The sequence below is a fragment of the Elephantulus edwardii genome, unplaced genomic scaffold (genome assembly GCF_000299155.1).
Source record: "Elephantulus edwardii isolate Elephantulus edwardi_28Jun2011 unplaced genomic scaffold, EleEdw1.0 scaffold00259, whole genome shotgun sequence".
Classification (NCBI taxonomy): Eukaryota; Metazoa; Chordata; class Mammalia; order Macroscelidea; family Macroscelididae; genus Elephantulus; species Elephantulus edwardii.
In genome coordinates, this window is record NW_006400009.1 from 3607793 (window position 1) to 3626049 (window position 18257).

Sequence of the window (18257 nt, forward strand, 5' to 3'; positions counted from 1 at the left end):
ACGATTCTGTGTATTCCTTCCGTATTCTTTTGGCTCTTTCTGAACCTTTCAAGATTTTGCCCATAGCATCTCTAAGTATTGAAACTCGAGGCTTGAATGTGTTTCTCAGTTCTTTCAGCTTGAGAAATGATGAGCAAGTTCTTCACTTTTTATTCCCCAATTCTAGGCCTCTGCACATTCTGTTACGATATTTTGCCCTTTGAAATAATCTGTTCATATCCTCTACTTCAACATCTTTTTCATTTGTTTTTGGCTTCTCAAGGCTCTAGTGTAATTTTCAAGGTGTCTTCTGTTGTCCATTTTGGGTTTTATTTTTTCTTTCTTCTGTGTCTTTTAGTGACTTTTTGCTCTCTTCATAGATAATATCCATGAGTAGGAAGACTTAATACTATAAAACTGACAATGATACCAAAAGCAATCTAAAGGTTCAATGCAATTTCAATTCAGATACCACCACTATTCTTCAAGGAGACAGAAAAGAGTCCCCAATTTTCTTTGGAAAGGAAAGAGGCTCTAGATGAGCAGAGTTCTATTAAAGAAGAAAAGCAATATAGGAAACATCACATTTCCTCATCTCAAACCCTACTACACAGCCATAGTAATCAAACATCAGGGTAGTGGTACAGAAGCAGGGACATACACCAATAGAAGCAAGAACACATAAATAAATCATCCACATATAGTCAATTGGTTTTTGACAAAGAGACAAAATTCACTAAATGGGGAAGTGACAGTCTCTTTAACAAATAGTGCTAGCAAAACTGGACATCTAACTAAATAAAATTGAAATAAGATCTACATCTCATACCATACACAAATATCAACTCATGATGGATCAAAGATCTGTGGGTAAAGCAAAAAACCTACACAGAGCATCAGAAAATAAGGTGGAGCAATGAGGCATTTGCTGCAGAAGGTCAAGGACTGTAGTCTTCAATACAGATTGAAGCTCAACATCAAGAAAACAAAGATTCTCACCACTGAACCAATCAGAAGATTCATGAGGGAGAACAGATTGAGATTGTTGATAACTTCAACTTGCTTGGTTCCACAATCAACACTCTTGGCACCATCAGTCAGGAAATCAAAAGAATTGTATTGGGAAAGTCTGCTGTCAGGGACCTCTCTGGAGAATTGAAGAGCAAAGTCTGGAGTAAGGTGTGCCTGATCCAGGCCATGGTCATTACAATTATTTGCTATGCTTCCAAGAGCTGGAAAATAACTAAGGATAACAGAAGTAAGATCAATGTCTTTGAGTTGTGGTGCTGGAGAAGTGTGTTGAACATACTGTGGACTGCCAGGAAAACTATGAGGTCATTACTAGAGAGGGTGAAACCAGGCTGTTTCCTAGAGACAAGGATTTTGAGGCTCCATCTCACACAATTTGGGCATGTGGCCAAGAGAGACCAGTCCTTGGAGAAAGGCATCATGCTTGGAAAGGTGGAGGAACAGTGCAGGAGAGGAAGACCCAGGATGAGATTAATTGACTCAATGACTGGACAAATGGGATTAGATCTGATGGAGATGAGATTAGCTCTGGATAGGGCAGATATCAGAGCTAATGTACATAGAGTTGCTGGGAGTCCCAGGTGACTCAATGACACATAACAACAACTGCAACAAAAATAACAACAACATATTGCATAAATGGGCTTTCAAACATAGCCAAAAATGCATAACCAGGAGAGGATAAAATGGATGACTGGGGCATTCTAAATTTCAAGTCCTTGTGTGCATCAAAAAAATTTCTTCCAAAGGATAAAAAGAGAGCCTACAGATTGTGAAAAAGTATTTGACAATGACATACCTGATAGGAACTTACAACTAAAGTTTATTGAAAACTGCAGTTCAATAAAAAAATGGCAAACAACCCAACTACAAAATAGGCAGAAATAGGAAAAGATTCTTCACCAAAGAAGATATTCATATGACCAAGAAACACATGAAGAGTTGCTCAAGATCACTGTTATAGAGGTTCAAATCAAAACGACAAATGAGATCTCATCTCACCCAAATAACAATAGCAACATTCAACAAGACTGCAAGCTGGCAAGGATGTAAAGGGATTAGCACTCTCATGTACTACTGGTGGAAATGTAGTGGTACAGCCACCATGAAAGGCAGTTTAGTATTTCCTTAAAAAATGAAAATAGAAATGTTGTTGTTGTTGTTATGTGCCGTCGAGTCGCCTGCGACTCATAGCAACCCTATGTACAACAGCCCTAAACTCCGCTCTGTCCTGTGCCAATCGCACTGTCTCCGACACTCCCATCCCAATTATCCCAGTCACTGAATCAATCCACCTCATAGAGGGCCTTCCTCTCCTGTGCTGTCCCTCCACCCTCCCAAGCATGATGTCCCTCTCCAAGGACCGGTCTCTCCTCACAACATGTCCAAAGTAAGTTAGACGGAGCCTCAGAATCCTTGCCTCCAAGGAGCCACCCGGTTTAACCCTCTCCAGGACAAATCTGTTTGTTTTCCTAGCAGTCCATGGTATTCTCAATACTCTTCTCCAGCACCACAGCTCAAAGGTATCAATTCTCCTTCTATTCTCCTTGGTCATTGTCCAACTCTCTGATGCATAACAGGTGATTGCGAAGGCCATGGCCTGTATCAGACGCACCTTAGTCTCCAGAGAGACACCACTGCTCTTCAGCACTTTGGAGAGGTCCCTAACAGCAGACTTTCCCATGGCAATGTGCCTTTTAATTTCCTGGCTGCTGGTGCCAAGACTGTTGACTATGGAGCCAAGCAAACTAAAGCTGTGTACAATCTCAATCTCTTCACCATCCATCCTGATGCTGCCAATTGGTACAGTGGTGAGAATCTTTGTCTTCTTGACATTGAGCCTCAATCCATATTGTAGGCTGCAGTCCTTGACACTCTGCAGCAGGTGCTTCAGGTCCTCCTCAGTTTCAGCAAGCACGGTTGTGTCATCCGCATAACGCAGATTGTTGATAAATCGTCCACCAATCTTGACCCCACATTTCTCCTCATAGAGCCCAGCCTCCTGGATAATCTGTTCTGCATATAGGTTGAAAAGGTATGGAGATACCATTTGCAAAACAACTATGAGATATCATCTCACCCCAGTAAGAATAGCAAAATTTAACAGCAAACAACAAATGCTGATGAGGTTGTGGAGAAACTGGAACCTTTATTCATTGTTGGTGGAAGTGTAAAATGGTGCAACCACTGTGGAAGGTAGTGTGGCACATTCTCAAAAAGTTGCAAATAGAGATACCATTTGACCCAGCAATTCCACTACTTGGCATATACCCCATAGAAACCATAACTGCCACTCAAACAGATATATGCACACCCATGTTTATCATGGCTTTGTTCACAATATCAAAGAGTTGGAAACAATATAATTACCCATCAACAAACAAACAGAGAAGCTGTGGTATATTCACACAATGGAATACTATGCTGCATTGAAAAACAAGGAACTCATGGAATATTTTTCAAAATGGGTGATCCTGGAGGACATTATGCTGAGTGAAATATCTCAGTCACAAAAAGGACAAATACTGCATAGTCCCACTGTTGTAAAACAGGACTGACATCGGGTTTGGGGAGAGATTGAGAAATATGGGATAAATAATGTATACTGCATTGCAACAGATGAGGGACAAAAATGCTTAAAAGGGATATGTGATTAGGTATTATTGTCATGACAGGAGTCCAGAATGAAGGCTGCATAGTGGAGTGGACCTTGGGGGAGGGATTATAAAACAATGAAAGAATTTTTCCTTTACTTTTCAAAGAGAAAAATGTACTGAGTTGGGGAGAGGTGGACAGGGAGAAAAGTGTAACAATGAATGAATGGAAATCCAAATTTTCATTAAAAATAATAATAATTTAAAAAATTTTTAAAAAGAATGAAGAAAGAAGACTCCAGAAAGGGGAGGGGGGGAGGAAGAAATACCATTTGACCAGCTATTCCACGAGTAGAAATTACCTTAAAGAAATAGATATACAAATACATATAGATATATGTGATACAAATAGATATATGCACATTTATGTTTATTGCAGCATTATTCACAATAGCAAAGAGAGGGAAACAGCCCAAGAGCCCATCAACAAACAAAAGGATAGAGAAAATGTAGTACATTTACACAATGGAGTATTATGTAGCATTGAAAAACAATAAAGAACTAACTCATGAAAACATTACACTACATGGATGAGTCTACAGGACATTTGTCTAAGTGAAATAACTCAGTCACAAAAGAACAAATACTGAGCAAGACCACTGTTATATTTAAAAAAAAAATAGAATAAAGGGAGCTCTGGTGGCCTAGTGGCAAGAAGCTGCACTCCAATCCCAGAGGGGTGCAGTTCAAATCCACCAGATGCTCTGCTGCAGAAAGAGGGACAATCTCCTCCTGTACCAGTCAGATCTGATTTGACGGTACACGCACAAAAAATAATAAATTTTTTTTAAAAAAATAGAATGGTTGCAGGAGGGGTTGAGAGGAGAATGTGAAATAAATGGATAGAAAATTAGCATGTTCGTGAAATAGGTGAAGGAAAAGTCTTTGTTAAATGAGTGGACTGTCAGACACTGAATTGCAATTAATGTGGAACAGAGAAGTGTGATTGATGGGGGAGGGGAAGCTCAGGAACATAATCCTGGAAGACCGACAGGGATGGAAGGGGGGAGGAGGGTGTGGAGATTAATGGCTGGGTGGTAGGATGAAGGGAAAAGCTGAGTTCAGTGAGGATTTAAGGAGACAACCTTTTTTAAAAAAGACAACCACAGCAAAAGGATAAAATGTTCACAATTTATTTAAAAATGAAGTTAACTCTGTGTTTAAAAAACAACAAACAAACACCAACTCATGTTCCTTATGGAGAGGGAGGGAGGAGGCAAGCCAGACACAAAAATTACTAATATTAAAGGTCTGGAATAGGCAGATCGATAGAGATACAAAGCAAATTAGGGGTTGCTTAGACCTGGGAAGGTTGGGAGTACCAGAGATGATGGGTAAGAGGTGAACTGTTTCCTTTTGGGGTAATTGTAATATTTTCAATATGGTGATGAATGCACAACTCTTGACCAAAAACCATTGTGTTTACACACCATAAACAGATTGTGTGGTAGGAGAATTTTATCTCAATAAAGCCATTTAAATATATTTTAATGTACTGAGGAATAAAAGATGTTACAAAACAGTATTTTCATGTAATATAGCTTTGTATATTAAGGGGTGATGGTACTTGTTTTAGTTTCTAGAAACAAAGGTTGGGGATTAGTAAAGTAAGTTCCATTGAGGAGGAAAGAGGGGTCAATCCCAGTTACACTGTATTTGGAACCTCTCATTTCTACATGCTGTTTACTCAGAAAAACTGTGGGAGGATACACTATGGGTCACTTCTGACTCTATGGCAAGGAGAAAAGGTTCCTACATGAGGAAGCCCTGGTGGCACAGAACCTTGGCAGATGCACTGCTAATCGAATGGTGGTGACTCTCGAATCCAACAGCAGCTTCTCAGAAGGAAGATGGGCAGTCTCCTCCCTTCTTTCCGAGGGTTTATAGCCTCGGAAAACCTGCTGGAGGGTCCATTACGAGCTAATTCCAGTTGTACGGAATGGGTTACGTTCCCAAATTAGTATAAAAGTCAGCTAATTGCTTAGGGTTTTGTTGTTGTTATTTACATAGTAGAGGCAGCCAGACGCTTTCCTGATAGGAAAATGCTGAATGGAAGAATACATTTATGAATTAATTTCCTAGGAGGAGAAAATTATGTTTTTACCTTACCTTTATAAAAACAGTTGCTGATGTATATAATATGATAAATTAATAAAAGATTATTCTCCTATGCTAGAAAGGAAGAAAACTGTGTTGAAACTTCTCATCTCCTTTTCATTTAGCATTTCTCTTTCTATTCTTTGTAGAAGAGTATAAATCAGTATTAAAAGCAGGATAACTACTTTGGTTTAAGGATTACTTAGTCAATAAAGAAGATGAAAATCTAAACAGTGGAGTCCTAGGACCAAATAATCTATTTCCTTGAATATTTCCTTCATTGGAATTAGCCCTGTGCTCCCTTTGAATTTGGCAAAAGCAACATTAGGAGGAAATCTTTTTAAAATTTACTGACCAGACATGAAGAGGATGAGTATAGTATTAAAATTCCTCCTCAGGTTACCTGTAAAATACAGAACTCAAAATGCAGGGATAGAGCCCTGTATCCTGAAAATGTCAGTGCAAATTAATGATGAAAAAAATAAGAATTCAGGTTAGGACATCTCAGACTTTCATCTACTTCTAATTGAATAAATAATTTTAAGACATTAACTTACGTTTCTGCCTTTAAACTAGAAAAATAAAAATGTGTGATATTTTAAATGGTATTTCACACCAAACCCAAGACTTTATACTTAATAAAGTAAAATAAGCTTCAGTATTTAAATTGTGGGATTATTTCTCGATTTATTCTTTGAGAACAACTTGTAAGAAATCAGAGCCAACCAGTGATTTGTTGTTGTTGTTGTTGTTGTTATTGTCCAGTTCAGCAATTATCACCTGGAAATAGCCCAGAACTCTCAGGTTAACAAAAGTGGACTGGATGTTAAGACTTCCCTTTCCATGACTCTATTTTAGATGGGAATGAGTAGCCATCAAAGGACAAATAAATATGTCTTGGAAAAGATTTAGCCAGGGTGATTTTGGGAGGCAAGGATGGTGATCCTTCATCTCACATACTTTGGACATGTTGTTAGGAGAGACTATTCCTTGGAAAAGGACATCATGCTTGAAAAGGTGGAGAGTCAGTGAAGGATTGAAGATCCTCCATTAAATGAATTGACACAGTCCCTTTTTTAATATATAAAATTTGTATTTAATAGTGGTTTGCTTATAGAGTTTGTATACATTGTTTTTCACACTGGATCTTTCCCATTCCCTTGACCTATCCCTCCCTCCACCCATCAAATTGTGTGACCCTATAATTACTACCCCCACCCCACCCCACCTCCTTACCCCTCTGCTCCCACCATCTCTCCTTTAGATCCTCAGACATATTTTACTAGTTATCTATTTCTACAATAATGGTTTTATACAGTATTTGTCCTTATAGAGCTGAATTAGTTCACTTAGTATAATGCTCTCCAGTCACTCCCAAGTTAGGTAGTAATTTTGCTTCTACATGCTGTGTAGTGTACATCATGTGAATGTACTACAATTTCTCAATCCATTCAATTATGGTTAGACATTCCAACTGTTTCCATGTTTTTGCAATGGTGAATAGTGCTGCTATGAACATTGGTGTACAAATCTCAGTTTGTGCCTCTGTTCTCATTTTTCGGGGTATATTCCAAGCAGTGGAATAGCTGGGTCATATGAAATTTCTATGTTCAGCTTCTTGAGGAAACATCAAACTGCCTTCCAGAGTGGTTGTACCATTATTTTACAAACCCACCAACAATGTATAGGAGTTCCTTTCTCGCCACATCCTCTCAAACATTTATTACTTGCTGACTTGTTAAAATTTGCCACTGTTACTGGAGTTGGGATAGTTTCTCATGGTTGTTTTGATTTGCTTCTCTCTTATTGCCAGTGATTTTGAGCATGTCTTCATGTGTCTGTTGGCCATCTGAATGTCTCCCTCTGTCTTTCCAAGTCTTTCCATGTATTTTGCCCATTTTGTAATGACAGAAGTAGTCAGGATGGCACAGGGCAGGGTTCAGATCCATTGTTCTAAGAATCGCTATGTGTTGTAGCTCTTGCTGGCCTTTAACAACAACAACAGCAATGAGAAATTATTGATATCCTTATTTTAGCTGAAGAAGTGGGAGTTTTAAAATTTATTCAAACATTATAGGCATAATAATTTTTAGGGATCCTGGGTCTAATACAAATTGAAAAGCAATTGTTGGATAAAATATTCTAAATCTTAGAAGGATTAAAGAGAAAAACTAGGAAGCACTACCATACCCACTAGTAAATATCTCAAGGTTCAAATCATGTAACTAAACACAAAAGTTCATAATTGTTAAGTAAATTGCAGTAAATAATTTCCTGGACTATTTGTTCCGTGATAAAGTATCTCAAATTTTGCCTTTAGGAAAATTTTCTCTGTCTAGTTTTACAGAACTTGGTACTAGAATAACTAAAGTCAGAGAACAACATATGTTGATATACCTAGATATATTCTTAGGTACTTAGCTTCAGTTACCAGGTATGCATATGAAGAGACATCATTTTTCTAATGTTTCTCTTTCCTCCCATCAAAGATTTACACAATTTCGAATTCTTCTTGGAGATTTTCATTTTGCTGGTATCCAGGAAGCCAATTGGATCTTAGGGCCCATTTACTTCATCACTTTCATCTTTTTTGTGTTCTTTGTCCTCTTGGTAAGAATAACCCATGTGTACATCTTTCGATCTTTGTGAAATACTAGGAAATGAAAGAGTATTCATTGAGATGAAATTATAGTGCCCTTTAGAGTAGTGAGAGAAGATCTTCACCCTGAAACCCACAGCGTCCCTTTTCAGCAGGAAGCAGCTAAGAGAATATGCCATCCCCTTTTCCTTATGACTCAGGGTGAAGTCTCTCTCAGGGAGGAGTGATAGGGAATGGCAAAGGACACACTGACAAGGAAGATTAATCAGAACTGGCTTTGACAAGCACTGTGGCATTTGGACAAGAACAAACTGGGAGGAGGGTAGAGAGAATGGTGCAGCGGTGAATGAATGGAAACCCAAAATCTCTGTAAATGTTTATGAAAATTAATAAAATATAATTATAGAAAAAAAAGAGATGAAATTATCACTGTTTAGCTGTAAGAACTTTACATTTATTAAGAGTGGTGCAGATTGTTATTGAACTAGATTCTCTAGTTCATTGTCTAGTGTTTTCAAGTTCCCCTGTGGATAATGTGGTCAAAATAGATACCATTTGAGTGTGCACTATAACTATGTTCGAGATTGTGTCTATGGCACAGGATAGGACAGGATCCAGATCTGTTGTTTCTAGGCCACTAGGACTCAACAGCACCTAACATAGAGTTGGAAATCTGTATGTAACACCGAGTGTCCCAGATTTATCAAGATTCCAGGTCTTATTCTGCCCATATTGCAATCCCTTTTGGTTCTCACTTGCATCAGCTCATCTTATTTACTGTCTAAGACTCCTCACTACGTATATATCTCATATGTGCTGTAGACAAGTCTGTTTAGCTTCTTGTTGAGGCACTACTACTGTCCTCAAGAAAACATTTTTTGTCAAACAGAGAATTTATCCCCTGGAGATACCCCAGAACTCTCAGATTAACAAGGGTGGACTGAACATTAAGACTGCCCTCTCCACGATTCTGTGTTTGATGAGTGAGCATTGTTTTTGTTGTTGTTGTTGTTGTGTTGTGTACTGTAGAGTCGAAACTGACCCTCTGGTAGGTGAAAACCACAGCAGTTAATCGCACAGGAGGAGATAGCCCATCCCTCTCCGTTGGAGCTGCTGGTGATCTCAAACTCCAGGCCTTCAGCTTTTTGCCACTAGGCCACCAGAGCTCCCTTAGATAAGCAATGTAGTTTGTAGTTGTTGTAGTGTACCATAGAGTTGGAAATGACCCATAGCTGACTCTCTGGCAGGTTTTCAGAGGCAGTTAATCACCTAGGAGGTTACCCATCCTTCTCCCTTTGAGCTGCAAACTTTCGAACTGCAAGCCTTCAGGATTGCAGTGCAGCTCTTGGCCACTAGGCCACTAGACCTCCCTAAGCATTTGTGGCTTATTTTCTATGATTGCAAATTATATTACTTTCTCGAACTAAAAGAAACGTCCCTGTGAGCATACAATTACATTATTCTATATTCTCTTGTGATGTATAATATTGATAAATTTAGATGGATAGCAAGCCTGGTGGCATAATACATCATGTGTTAGGCTTACAATCAAAATATTGGTGATTTGACTCCACCAGTGGCTCTGTAGGAGAATAATGAGACGGTCTTCTCTTGTAAACATTTATAGCCTTCGAAGTTTGGTGGAGAGTCTCCATGAGTTGATACAGATAGAGAACTATATGGAGCTCTGCTGGTCTAGTGGGTAAGGAGTTGCACAGTTCAAATCCACCAGGGTCTCCTCGGGAACAATGTGGGCAGTCTCCCTCCTTCTGTGTAATTTATAACCTCTGAAAACCCACTGGAGGGTCAGTTATGAGCCGGTTCTGACTTGACAACACATAAAAACTGTGTACATATAATGTAATGTGTGTATCTCCAGTTTATACATACACACTATTCCACATCCTGTTTTTCTCATTTCCCATATCCATATACATAATACATATTTTCCATTCTACTGTGTTATAATCTAAGTGGTCATTTCCCTGTTACTAAACATTTGGAGTACTTTTAAAAATTGAATCTGCTTTTTACAAATCCCACCACTTGTCAAAGTCACTTCTAAATTAAATTTTTATTGGACTATTTGAATCTTTTTTCCCCAGAACATGTTCTTGGCAATAATTAATGACACCTACTCTGAAGTGAAGGCTGATTATTCAATAGGCAGAAGGCCAGATTTTGAACTTTGCAAAAGGATCAAAATGGTAAGTCAAACTCTTCTCAGCAAAACAAATTTTGTTCTATTTACATCATTGTAGTTCAAGTATCACTTAAACCTAAGATTTTTTTTTCCTCCAGTGTTGTTCCATATTGCATTATTTCCCTTTTAGGGAGGTAAAGTATGCTTCCTGGCTTTAAAAATGTAACTAAAATTATTGTTGCCAGTCAGAATGCTTCCACCTCTTCACTATTGTAAGTAAGTAATACAGCAACAAACATGAGTGTGAATACATCTATTTGTATCACGACTCTGATTTCTTTAGGGATATTCCCAGCAAGGGTAATTCTTTTGAAAGCTGGAAATATGATTCTTAGAATCCTTATGATCTCAGTCTGGTGGCCTAGAGGGTAAGTAGTTGTACTACCAATCCAGAGGCAGGTGGCTCCTTAGAAGAAAGAAGGACAGTCTTCTCCTGTGTGATCTATAGCCTCTATAAAACCCACTGGAGGATCATCTACCAATTGCTCCTTGGGAAAAAAGATGGACAGTCTCATCCTGTGTGATATACAGCCTCTGAAAACTCACTGGATGATCAACAATGAGTTGTTGTTTTGTTTTATGATCCAGCAATTCTATTACTAAGCATGTACCCTAGAGAAACATGAGCCATAACAAGTGAACAAATACACACAAACTCATGTAACAGCTTAAGTGTCTACCATCAGATGAATATATCAGTCTGAACTACAGTACAACACAGAATGGAATACTACACAACAACATTAAAAAATGAGGAATTCATAAAATGCCCCCTAATATGGATGAATCTTAAGGATATCATGCTAGATTAAATAAAGCCATTACAGAAATACAAATAACAAATACTATTAATACAAATAATATATATTATTATATATTTTAAATATGATAGACAAATTATAATATGAAACTAATATTATAAAATGTCAGAAAATGTCTTACAGCCAGAAACATTCTTTCCTGGCTAGCAGTGATGGGAAACGGAAAGAGATCACTAACTAGTGAGTACACACATGTTTAGTGTGGTTGGGAAGGTGATATATAAAGGGGAGAGATGGCAAAGGAAATTGCTGAGGGGCAACTTAGAGTTCAGACAACAAAGGTGAACAAAGAATGGATAGGGAAACTGTGGTACATTCACACAGCAGGATATTATGCAGTATTGAAAACAATGAACTTGTAAAACACTACACAACATGTATGAATCTGGAAAACATTATGCTGAGTGAAATATCTCAGTCCCAAAAGGACAAATGCTGTATAGTGCCACTGTTGTAAAATGGGATGGACATCGGGTTTGGGGGGAAAACTGAGAAAGATGAAATAAATTATGTATACTGTAAAAAAAATGTAGCTAAAATTAATTCAAAGTCCCATATATTAAGCTGAAATTGAGTTATTTTGTAAGCACAAAGCATTATATTTTGTGTTCTAAGAACTCTCTGTCTTCCAAAAGCTTTCAAGTTAGATCCTGGTAAATTTTTATAACAGTTTATACTTGGAACTCTTTCTTAAACACCTGCTAATGACAACTCCATTGTCTTAGTTACTACTGGTTCAAAACCTTAGACCTTTAATTTTGCTATTGCTGATACAATATAGGAGCCCTTGCTCTGGTGATGTACTCCATAATGTGAGTTGTTGTTGCTGTTCTTGTGTATCATCTAGTCAGAACTGACCCATAGCTGACCTTCCAGTGGCTTTTCAGAGGCATTAATTGCATGGGAGGAGATTGCCCTTCCTTCTCCCATGGAGCAGCTGGTGGATTCAAAGCACATCCTTCAGGATTGCAGTTTATCTTCTTACCACTAGGCTACCAGAGCTCCCTACTCAATAGTGTATTCTGCTGCTATTCAAAAAGCTGTACCTCTCCAGCAGTTCAAATTCAACAGCAGCTCTTTGAGTGAAAAAGGAGCAATCTTCCATTAAGAAATTCCTTGGAAATTCTCTGTAGGGAAAGTTTTACTCTGTCTTATTAAAAGTTTAAAAGATAAATTGCATTAGAAAAGTCTGCTGTCATGGACCTCTTCAGAGTGCTGAGGAGCAACAATGTCAATCTAGAGACTAAGGTGTGTCTGATCAAAGCCACGATCGTCCCTATTACTTGCTATGCATCAGTGAGCTGGACAGTGACTAAAGCTGACAGAAGAAGATTTGATGCCTTTTTTACAGTGCTGGAGAAGAGTATCGAACATACCATGGGCTGCCAAGAGAACAAACAAGTCTGTCCTGGAGAGGGTAAAACGAAATTACTCCCTGAAGGCAAGGATTTTGAAGCTCCATCTCACATATTTTGGCCTTGTTGCCAAGAGGGACCAGCCCTTGGAAAAGGACATCATGCTTGAAGGGTAGAGGGTCAGTGTTGGAGAGGAAAACCTTGGATGAGATGGAGTGACACAGTGACTGGGGTAATAGGAGTAGGTATGTCAGAGACAGTGAGGTTGCCTCAGGATAGGGTAGGGTTCAAAGCTGTTGTTCATAGGGTCACTATGAGTCATTGTCAACTCAACTATTAACAACAATTAAAAGCCAGCCTTCTTTGGTCTTCTTTATTCATTGTTTAATGAACTTATTAGACAATAAATAAGAAAAACCCGAGGAGAATGTTGTTGTTGTTGCTGTTGTTGTTATTGTTAGGTACCATTGAGTCAAGTATGACCCATAATGAACCTATGAACAACAGATCTGCACCCTGACCTATCCTGTGCCATCTTCACACTTCCTGACACAATAGAGCCCACTGCAGCAGTCACTGTGTCAATCCACCTGATTGAGTCTTCCTCTCCTGTGTTGATCATCCGTCTTGCTAAGCATCATGTTTCCCTCCAAGGAACAGCCTCTTCTAGCAACATACCTGAAGTATGTGAGATGAAAAGATCATCTTTGGGAAGGTAGGGAGAGGGAGGAAAATATGCAACAGTGAATGAATGGAAATCCAACTTTTCTGTAAACTTTCATTAAAATCATAATTAAAATTTTTAAAAAAGAAAAGAAAATATCATCTTTGTCTCCAAAGAGCATGCTGACTGCACTTTCTCAAAGACATTTTTTTTTATTCTTTGGCAGTCCATAGGATGTTCAGTGCTCTTCTCCAACACAACGGTCCAAAGGCGTCAAAATTCTTCTTCTGTAATTCTTACTCATTGTCCAGCTCTCAAATGCATAACAAGATCAGAAAGACCATGACATGAATCAGACACACCTTATTCCACAAGCTGACATTAATACTCCTCAATAATTTGGAAAAGTCTCTGAATGCAGATTTCTCCAGTCCTGATCCCCTGGCTGCTGGTACCAAAGTGTTGATTGTGGATCCAAGTAAGATTAAGTTGTATACAGTTTTAATCTCTTTTCCATCAATTATAATATTGTCTCAGTAAAATGGTAAGAATTTTTCTTGGTCTTGAGATGCAATACATATTGAAGGCTGCATTCTTTGATCTTCTACAACAAGTGTTCCAAGTACCCCTCACTTTCAGCAAGCAAGGTTGTATCATCTGCATAACACAGGCCACTGATGAGTCTTCCTCTGATTGATGGAAAGAAGAATGTACACCTTTAAATGTGGTGTTGGTGGAGAATATTGAGGATCCTAAGGACTACCAATCTGTATCATCTGGGATGGGGTGCTTTACCGGCAGTGAAGTGGTGAAGTGGTCTGAGGTTAGAATCCACTGCCTTCTCACAATCCTACAACTATTTTAATTCTCAGCCCCAGGCCGTAGACGTCTGGAATTGAGTGCTTTGCACCTGCAGTGAAGTGGGTTACACCAGGGATGTATTCTGTCTCCATACCTGTATGTAGAACAGATCATCCAGGAAGCGGGGCTGTATAAGGAAGAATGTAGCATCAGGATTGGAGGAAGATTCATCAACAACTTGCATTATGTAGATGACACAACCCTGCTTGCTCAAACAGAGGAAGGCCTGAAGCACTTGCTGCAGAAGATAAAGCTCAACATCCAGAAAACAAAGATTCTCACCACTGGGCTAATTGGCAGCATTATGATGGATGGTGAAGAGAGTGAGATTGTTAACAGTCATAGGTTGTTTGGCTCCACAATCAACACACTTGGTTACAGCAGCCAAGAAATCAAGAGATGAATTGCATTGGGAAAGTCAGCTGTCAGGGATCTCTCCAGAGTATTGAAGAGCAACGACATGAGTCTGGACTAAGATGCACCTGACCCAGGCTATGGTCTTCACAATTGCGGGCTATGCATCAGAGAGCTGAACAATGACTAGGGATGATAGAAAGAGAATTGATGCCTTTGAGCTGTGGTGCTGGAGAAGAGTGTTGAGTATACCATGGACTGCTAGGAGAACAAACATGTTCATCCTAAGGAGGGTAAAGCCAGGCTGCTCCTTGGAGGCAAGGATTCTGAGGCTTTGTCTGGCATACTTTGGGCATGTTGCAAGGGGGGACCAGTCTTTAGAGAGGTACATCATGCTTGGAAGAGTGGATGGAAGGAGAAAGAGAGGGAGACCCTCAATGAGGGTAGGTGTGTCAGAGACGGTAGAGTTGGCACAGGATAGAGTAGGTTTCAGGGCTGTTGAACATAGTGTTGCTATAAGTCACAAGTGACTTGACAGCACATGACGACAGCAACAACAACAAAGACTGCCAAAAGAACAAACAAATCTTTCTGAATGCTCCTCAGAAGCAAAGTTGGTGAAATGTCATCTCACCTACTTCGGGCATATTTTCAGATGGAACCAGTCCTTAAAGAGAAACAGCATGCTGGGAATGTCAGTGAAAAAGAGGAAGACCCTCAGTGAGATGGACTGCAACAGTGACTGCCACAGTGGGCTTGAGTATGGGGAGGTCATGACAGTGTGGCAGGACGGAACAAGGTTCACATCTGTTGATCTAGGGTTGCTATGAGTTGTACTTGATTTGATGACATCTAACAACAACAAAAAAGATAGGTCAGAAAATAAGAAGGTAGGTCATTTTTTTATTTCATTAACAATGAGGGGTCAGCTCTTTGGTCTTTTTTACTTAATTAACAATCAGATGTGAGCTGTTTTGTCTTTTTTTATTTAAGTAACAATCAGGTGTGAGCTGTTAGGTAATTTTTATTTAATTAACAATCAGTTGTGGGCTAGAAGCCTCTTGTTTAAACCATTTAGGACCCAGTGTGTGGGCCTTTGTGATTAAAAGTTGATTGGGCCCTTTGGCTTGGTGTGAAGGCTGATTTGCTACAAACTAAATTGTCAGCTAGCTTGTTGTGTAAAGAGAACATTGTTCTAATTGGTACAGCACTTGTCTGTCAGTTTGCTGTACTGAAATAACTTGCAGGTTGCTGTAATACTGAAAGCTATGCCATTGATGTGTCAAATTCCACAAGGCAAATGGATTTTAATAAAGCTCTCAGATTAAGATAGAGTAGGAAACAGGTTTGGTCATCCACTTCTTAAAGAATGGGCCTCTGAAAACCCTATGAACAGTAGAGGAACACAGATAGTTATAGTGGTAGATCCCAAATTGGAAGTCAGTAGAAATGAGGAAAATAATCACAAACATCCTTTAATGTAGCTTGAATGTTGGAAAACTAGAAATTGTGGAAAATGAAGTGGAACTCATGAACATCAACATACTAGGCATTATTGAGATAAGATGGACTCGCTTTGGACACTTGGACTCAGATAATCATATGGTATACTGTGCTGGGAATAAAAAACAGAAGAATGATGTTGCGTTCCTAGTAAAAAAGTCAATTTCTGGCTGTATCCTGAAATACAATGTTGTGAGTGATAGGACAGTATCCATACTCATACAAGAAAGATCTGTTAATACAGCTATTCAAATATACACTCGTACATCTAGAGCTAAAAAAGAAGAAATTTAAAATTTTTATCAAACATTGCTGTCCAAAATTTATCAAACATGCAATCAAGATGTGTTATTGATAATTGGTGACTGGAATGCAAAAGTTGGAAATAGTAATTGGAACATATGGGTTTTGGTGATAGATGAGACTGTAAATAGAACTATCAAATTTTGTATTTTGAATTATTTGTTCATTCCAAATACTTTTCTTTTAAAAAAAATTTATTGTATTAATTTTACATGTACCATCAAATCAGATCTGACTGGTACAGGAGGAGATTGCCCCCTCCTTCTCCAGCAGAGCATCTGGTGGATTTGACCATGCACCTCTGGGATTGCAGTGCAGCGTCTTGCCACTAGACCACCAAAGCTCCCTTCCAAATACTTTTTAAAAAAATACACAAACAACAACTTTACACATGGACCTCACCTGATGGGCTGCATAGAAATCAGACTAACTACATCTGTAGAAGGAGTCGTTGGAAAAGCTCAATATCAACAGTCAAAACTAGGCCAGGGATGGACGTAGATCAGCCATCAATTACTCATGTGCAAATTCAAATTGAGGCTGAAGAAAATAAAAACAAATCTATGAGAACAAGATAGGATCTTGAACGTATTCCATCTGAACTTCAAAATCATGTTAAGAATAAGGTTGAAGCACTGAACATAAATAATCGAAGACCAAATGAGTTGTGGGATGATAATCAAGGAAGAAAAACAATAATCATGAAGAAAGCAAAAAGATGATTACAAAGATAAAGGGAAAAGAAAAAACTGAAAGTATGCCAAGAGAGACTCTGAAAATTGCTCTAGAGTGTAGAGAAGTATATAGAAGTATAGAGTATAGGGAAATACACCAAGGTAAAAGAGCTGTACAGATTTCAAAGGGCAGTTCAAGAAGACAAAGCAAAGCATTATAATGGAATGTGCAGGAGCTGGAATTCTAGAATACAAATGGGAAGAACTCACTCTGCTTTTCTCAAGCTGAGAGAACTGAAAAACAAATTTAAGCCTCAAATCACAATAATGAAGGACGCCATGGGCAATATATTGAATGACCCAGAAGGCATCAAAAGAAGATGGAAGGAATGCACAAAATCACTTTATCAGAAAGAACTGACACTAAAAATTTTCAGGAAGTACCATATGAGCTGAAATCAATGGCCATAAAAGAGGAAGTGGAAGCTGTATTGAAGGCATTGGCAAAAAAATAAGGGCCCAGGAATCAATGAATTAACCATTGACTTGTTTAAATTAACAGATGAAAACTTGGATGTGCTCACCAGAAAAATGTCTATTTATGCTTTATTGACTATGGGAAGGCATTTGACTGTATGAATCATAACAAGTTATGGCTAACATTGAGAAGAATGGGAATCCCAGAGCACTTATCTATGCTCATGCAAAACCTATACCTAAACCAGGAAGTTTTTGTGTGAATAGAGCAAGGGGACTGTTGTTGTTGTTATGTGCCGTCGAGTCGTTTGCAACTCATAGCGACCCTATGTACAACAGCCCTAAACCCTGCTCTATCCTGTGCCAATCTCATTGCGTCCGACACACCCATCCCGATTACCCCAGTCACTGAATCAATCCACCTCATAGCGGGTCTTCCCCTCCTGTGCTGTCCCTCCACTCTGCCCAGCATGATGTCCATCTCCAAAGACCTGTCCCTCCTTACAACATGTCCAAAGCATGTCAGGCGAAGCCCCAGAATCCTTGCCTCCAAGGAGCAGCCTAGTTTAATCCTCTCTACGATGAATCTATTTGTTTCCTTGGCAGTCCATGGTACATTCAGTACTCTTCTCCAGCACCACAGCTCAAAGGCATCAATTCTCCTTCTATCCTCCCTAGTCATTG

At 38.9% G+C, this 18257-nt stretch overlaps 1 protein-coding gene across 1 annotated transcript in view; it reads left to right on the top strand.

The window, feature by feature from the left end:
• PKD2L2 (polycystic kidney disease 2-like 2) overlaps positions 1–18257 on the top strand; it is a 109112-nt gene that overhangs the window by 60040 nt on the left and 30815 nt on the right. Inside the window, exons 9-10 of the mRNA XM_006899500.1 lie at positions 8249–8369; positions 10464–10565. Coding sequence (XP_006899562.1) covers positions 8249–8369; positions 10464–10565 — 223 coding nt within the window. The remainder of the gene's footprint in view (positions 1–8248; positions 8370–10463; positions 10566–18257) is intronic.